Consider the following 6,626-nt stretch of genomic DNA (forward strand, 5'->3'; position numbering starts at 1 on the left):
TTCTGGCCCTTCTTCTTTTTTACGCGCCGCTTCCGATGGAAATATGGCCTGCTAGCAAGCTCATGATTGTAGATAAGTGTCCTCTGCCCAGCTTCACGCGCAGAAAGCAAACAGTCTAATTCAGTTACGATCAAAACGCATTCTACGAGAGAAGCTTTCTAAAAATTTCTAAGAGAGTAAAAGCTCAGAAAGAAACAGTGTAATTCAGTCACGAACAAAACATATTCCGCGAGAGAAGCTCAGAACGAAACTGTCTAATTCATTCACCACTAAAACCTATCCCGCGAGAGAAGCTTTTTAAAAATGTCTGTATATTTTATGCGGACGGGTAGAAAGTGCAAGTCCGCTCTGGCTGCAAGTAGCATGATTCTCTTTAGAATTATGCTCTCGCACCACCTAAAAACATTAAGCTCGCTAATCAGCTAAGCTTGCAACTCAGTTATTTATCGGCTCCGCGAATTCCTCCAGAACAGAATTGCTTTTCCAAAAGCTGACCTAAGATTGGTGGAAGAAGGAAGCGCCTCCATCTGTGAAGACCAAAATAGTTATTTTCATCAAATTATTACTGTTGCTGAATTCAAAATACGGATGACATTCCGTGAAATGTAGAGCATCCGTGCAGTTAGAGAAGGTCCTGTTTATCTCTTGAGGGCGATCTTTAGGCCTGATGGCATCTTTCAGAGCCCAGCCTTGGCACGGAATTAATTTGAAGTATGCATTAGGATTTGGTTTTATCAGAAATGTATGTATATGAAACATTGCCTAATTGGTTTGTTGGGTATACCGACAAGCATCGCACAATTTAAATGAGATATTTGTTTGTTCGCACACACAAACACATTAGATTTGTAAACTTAACTGTGCAGCGGAACTAGAAAGTATACAAGGAACTCTAGTCAATATCGGACGACGTCATCAACGCAGTGCTAATTATACAAACATGCCTGGCGTGTTCTAGGCAACTTTTAATTTTCATTAGCTCACCGATGCAACAACAACTACAACAACAACTGCAAACAAATAGAAGCGACCAGCTCCAGATTCCACCAGCTTGAAGCGCTGAAAACTAGGTCAACAAGTTATTTAGCGTGGTCATATTGGTCGCTTTGGTTTGGCTTAGAAATAGCGCCAAGCAAGCAGTGACCGAGGCAGTGGTTGTGGCAGCTTTTTATTGAAATTTTCGAGGTTATTACCGTTTTGACTGCTACAAAGTTGTACTTTCCGTTTTCAGTAGCGCACAGAATTTAATAACGAATAGAGGTTTCGCACTGTAACCTCTCCTCGAAATCGACAGCGCGAAATGTATTTTCGTATCTATTTACTCTTTCTTGCATTATTCGCCGCAACGCAACCGCATCACTGCCAATTAAATGCAATCGCGAAGCGGCACAAACGCTGGTTTCCAGCGCTAATTTTTCCGCCAACCAGTCCAACGCGAATACAGGTAAACGTGGCAGAGCAGAAAAATTAAAATTTTCATTTTATATAAAAAATAATGAACTACATTTTACCTAGTTGATTGTGGGCATTGGCATACCGCTGGAGGATTTACTCTACGAAGCAATGACCACCGGTTATGTGCTCAAGGCCGAATATTTTTTAGCCGATTCAGTGGAGAAGCTTTTCACCATCAGCCGCATGCCGTTTACGGCGCGTCAACTGCAGGCAAGAAAGTTGACCAAATTTGAGCGTTTCTTAGCGCGTGCAGATGAATGGAAGCGTTATGCCGCTTGGGAGCGCCACCTGACCGAGCATCGTAAAGTGTTGTCCAGCTATCGTTGGTCCATTTATAAAGCGCTCGAAGGTTTAGCGGAGCGGTATGTGGAATGATAAGCTTGCAGGTAAACTAATTAAAAGAGAATTATTGTGTTTGCAGCATTGCACCCGCGGGACGCGCTTGTGTGTTGAAGAGCATTTGTGAGGCGGCGGAGACGCCCTTTCACTACCGCAATGGGCTGTTTGGCGAACTGCTGCACATACTATTGACGTGAGTTGTTGAGAGGAGGCAAGGATGGAATCCACTTAGTTCTTATGTAATTTTTTGCTTACATAATTGTAGGCCCTCTTCTTCGATGGATGAGTTATCCGAGCATGCGGATAACGAGTATTTTTATGCTGAGTCAATGGGGCGCTCTGGTGCAGACTGCAGTTTGGTTTTCAGGGATTGTAAAAAGTCGCTGTTGGAACATTTTTCAAATGTGCAAAATTTTCAGGATACAATATTAAAACAATTTGGTTAGTTTACAAAAAAAAGAATAAAAAAAAAGAAAATATAGTTTTTCGGAAGTTAATTTTATGGAACCAATTTTGTGGCATCTCCGTCATGTCAGTACATCATATTTTTTGTCAACTTAGGTTATATTGCAGATCCTGTCATCATATAGATTCTGACGAAAAATTTTGCCCCAAAGGGCCGGTTATGATATCCTATTGGGATTATGTAGTTGACCGAGCTTATGGAAACAGCATTAATTTGTTTTATTTTTAAAGCATTGGCGATCAGAATTTATCGCCCGTTTTAAGGAGAGTAGAGAAAGTGGTAATGAAAATAACGTAGCCTGAGTCTCCCCAATCCCGGAGAATGGCAAAGAAAGTGCTCGAAGCTTTCGAGTTACTCTTACGCTCGGCAGCTGCAAAGCAGTAGGTCCCACTGGGATACGTACACATAGTATGNCTTTCACTACCGCAATGGGCTGTTTGGCGAACTGCTGCACATACTATTGACGTGAGTTGTTGAGAGGAGGCAAGGATGGAATCCACTTAGTTCTTATGTAATTTTTTGCTTACATAATTGTAGGCCCTCTTCTTCGATGGATGAGTTATCCGAGCATGCGGATAACGAGTACTTTTATGCTGAGTCAATGGGGCGCTCTGGTGCAGACTGCAGTTTGGTTTTCAGGGATTGTAAAAAGTCGCTGTTGGAACATTTTTCAAATGTGCAAAATTTTCAGGATACAATATTAAAACAATTTGGTTAGTTTACAAAAAAAAAAAAAGAATAAAAAAAAAGAAAATATGTATAGTTTTTCGAAAATATTAGTTTACGGAACCAATTTTGTGGCATCTCCGTCATGTCAGTACATCATATTTTTTGTCAACTTGGGTTATATTGCAGGACCTGTCATCATATAGATTCTGACGAAAACTTTTGCCCCAAAGGGCCGGTTATGATATTCTATTGGGATTATGTAGTTGACTGAGCTTATGGAAACAGCATTAATTTGTTTCATTTTTAAAGTATTGGCGATCAGAATTTAGCGCCCGTTTTAAAGACAGTAGAGAAAGTGGTAATGAAAATAGCGTAGCCTGAGTCTCCCCAATCCCGGAGAATGGCAAAGAAAGTGCTCGAAGCTTTCGAGTTACTCTTACGCTCGGCAGCTGCAAAGCAGTAGGTCCCACTGGGATACGTACACATAGTATGCCGCCAGAACTGCAATTAAGGCCGAACTGGTCAACATGGGCTATGATTGCACAACTTGGGATATGAAGATAGAACTGTAAACGCCACTGTTAATGAATCTAATGAAAATGTTTGTCTCGACTAACTGCCGTTTTCACAGAACACAGAACACTGGGCCCGGGGCACACATGCTGAAAGACTAGGACTGGAACACATTAATTCTTGTCGTAACTGTAATTTACCGGATACCAAAGAAATGGCAGAGTATCGTCCAGCATTGAGTAGGACTAGAATAAGGTTTCTAGGCAAACTTGATCTCAAAGTTGTGTGCCAGAAGATGTTAAGGGAATCGATTTTGATTTACCCGTTATATACAAACCTACATATATACGGAAACTGTAACTTTTAAACAAATTTACACCTATCAAAGCTTAAACGAAAATTTTTCTCAGCCCTACCCAAATGCATGGCAATTGCAAAGGTGTGCATAATTATTAACTGGCACATTTTCTCACAACCAAAAATTTCACCCACATTTCTAACCACACAATTGTAATAAAAAACACATTCATAAAAATACACACATGCATACACAAATGAAATGCCAACGACATTCTTGTGTCTCGATGTATTTTATAGTTATATGCTTGTAGTTTTTGATTTGATTGCGTAAAATTTATGCAAATTGCAAGTTAATAACTCTTTTTACTCTCAACTCTCTTGGTGGTCTTATCACCGACTAACCATCAACAAAATAAATATACCGCAACGAATGCCACTCGACTACGTAGTTTTTGTTTTGCTTGCAGCAGTGCAACGTTCGCTCATTTAGAGGGAAGACGAGCAGAGAGAAGAAATCAACAGCCGGCAGTTAAGTTAACATAGATAGAAAGAGACTTAAGGTGGGTAAAGGAGGCGAGNCGTTAACAGAGTGGTTCCCTAAGGTTGGCAAAGATGGATGCACGAAATATTTTCAAACCCATCCTTATATATTTATTTTTGCTTCTGTCTGGCGGAAGAAGACGAAAGAAAAGTTCACGCAGTTTAAGCTCAGCAGACAGCAATGACTAGCCTGCGTGAGCATTACTGGTGCACCCTAACGGTCGATTTCTCTAAAAAAAATCTGGCACATTCCAGAGGGTTCCTTATCACTTACATTACACTCTCATAAACTAATAAAAAAACTGCCTCCCTTTGGCTGATGAAGATGAACGATTAACAGAAGCTATCAGATACAGGTCGAAGATCACTTCGATAGGGGAGCGGCGCTAAAGGCACACGAGGTCACCTCAAGTTAATGTGGTTACCTTCAGCTTTTAATGTTCATCACAATCAGGAATCGGGATTAACAAATCTGGAAAGTGGAATTATATATAGAGAGAGAAAAGGGTGCCACAGGTATTCTTAGCCCCAGGGCTTTCATCGGTCTACCACAGAGCTCCGATAGGTCAAGCTGTAATATCTGGATAAGGAAGCGTTGCATTACTGAACAATGACGGAAGGTAACAGACAGGCTAAATCCTTGGTCCTGAAGATGCCACCAAAGAGAACTGGAGCACTTCTTCACCTTACAAGGTATGAACTCTAAAAATTATTATTGGCTTCCTCACTGACCACTGCAGGGTAATGAAGCACTTGTTAGACTTGAAAGTTGTTTACACTGATCAGTGCAGGTTTATGCCGGGAAATCGGAAGACCTTACTAGACAAAGACTTCACTTCCTAGGATCACCGTAGCAGAGGAAAATGACCTAAATTCAGTTCAGTCAGGGAATCCCATGTAGTTTTTTATCGAAATAGAGGCCTGATTTACATAGTATATTATCCCTGCCCTCGTCTAAGGGGTGATTTAATACAAGGGTGTGTTACTATTCTGCAGTTCGACTTCTTAAACCATTTGGAGAATGTACATATGTATTCTGAAAATAAATTAAGGAGATGGTCCAGTTAATTTTTTCTGTTGGAATTGGGATTAACTTCTCAAATAGCGACATCAAGGAACTATTTTCGGGTAACTGGCTGGAGCTCAATTCCAGTAAGGTTTTGATGAACTTAACTACAAAGATGTGGGCAAAGGCAACTTCAAATAGGGTATTGGATTTCCAATAAACTCTTCTGGTTGAAAAACTCTCTCCAGGAGTGAGCAATGAAGAGCTCCTCTTACGCCTACGGGTTGCGAGCGATACTTGTCTCCGCGCTCCATATTGGAAAAATCCGTGTACAACAGCTAGTTTCTGGCATATAAAATTTCCTTTTCGTATAAAAACTCTCGTCTTGTTCAATTCTGCTTTCGATGGTGTGCAGTCAGTACCGGGTTGATAGAATCAAGGCCTCGGACAATGAAAGGGAGGAAAGAAATATTTTATGGAGTTTGGGACATCAGAAGTACAAGATCCCATCCCCCTTATATTGGATTAAGCTTACAATGGCCATATGGATTCCAGCGGTATTTCTGAGCGAGGACGATACGTATTCCCAAATACTTTACTAATTGGATGACCGTGAGATTTAACCCTACACCTTGTGAATCTTAAAGCTAGTTATGCAGAATTTCCACATTCACTCCTCCCTGATTGAGTTCGAGCAGTACTAAAATGATTTTGGTAGACCATGGAAGTGGTAACTCCTCTGTGAGGCGTTTCTCGTAACTCCATAGCTCCGAAATTCTGTCGAAATTGATCTGCGCCGTAGTTTCGCTATTAACTATTTAGAAGCTGGTTTATAACTGATTACTTTATTCTATGTTTCTAATATTGTTCGCAAGAGTGTGCATTATTATTTATGCGTCAAAGCAAAGGAATTAAGAAAGTGTAATACTTACTGCAGACAAAAGCTTGAAGAATACTATGTTAGACTAAACGAATCAACAAAATATTCGCTTCAAACTCGAAAAGCNCCTCTTACACCTAGGTATGTATGTTTGTCACTTTAGTTCCCAGAAATGTGTACTAAATCCGCCAAAGCCATAGGGAAGGAGCTCAGTAAAGAAGACGACCAGCCTTGCTGTGCTAGGTCCGAGCTTCGTTAACAGACTCGTTCCTTAAGTTTGGCAAAGATGGATGTACGAAATATTTCAAACCCGGCGGAAGTTTAAGCTCAGCAAACAGCAATGACTAGCCTGCGTGAGCATTACTGGTGCGTTGAGCACAATACAAATGGTGGCTTTCGTGGCGTGTCTAGACCTGCGACTTCTGCATATTGCAATCAAGAAAGAAGCGCTTGTGTTT

At 40.8% G+C, this 6,626-nt stretch overlaps 1 protein-coding gene across 1 annotated transcript; it reads left to right on the forward strand.

Moving 5' to 3' along the window:
* Window positions 1-1,300: 1,300 nt before the first annotated feature.
* On the forward strand, window positions 1,301-2,225 carry LOC108373653 (uncharacterized; the record flags this gene model as incomplete). Its single annotated transcript, XM_017629575.1, has 4 exons — window positions 1,301-1,444; window positions 1,516-1,817; window positions 1,877-1,987; window positions 2,060-2,225. Coding segments are annotated over exons 1-4 (723 nt in total), but the record flags the coding sequence as incomplete, so codon positions are not given.
* Window positions 2,226-6,626: the final 4,401 nt, after the last annotated feature.

Source organism: Rhagoletis zephyria, unplaced genomic scaffold (assembly GCF_001687245.7).
Source record: "Rhagoletis zephyria isolate East Lansing unplaced genomic scaffold, Rhagoletis_zephyria_1.1 Rzeph_scaffold_06908, whole genome shotgun sequence".
NCBI lineage: Eukaryota > Metazoa > Arthropoda > Insecta > Diptera > Tephritidae > Rhagoletis > Rhagoletis zephyria.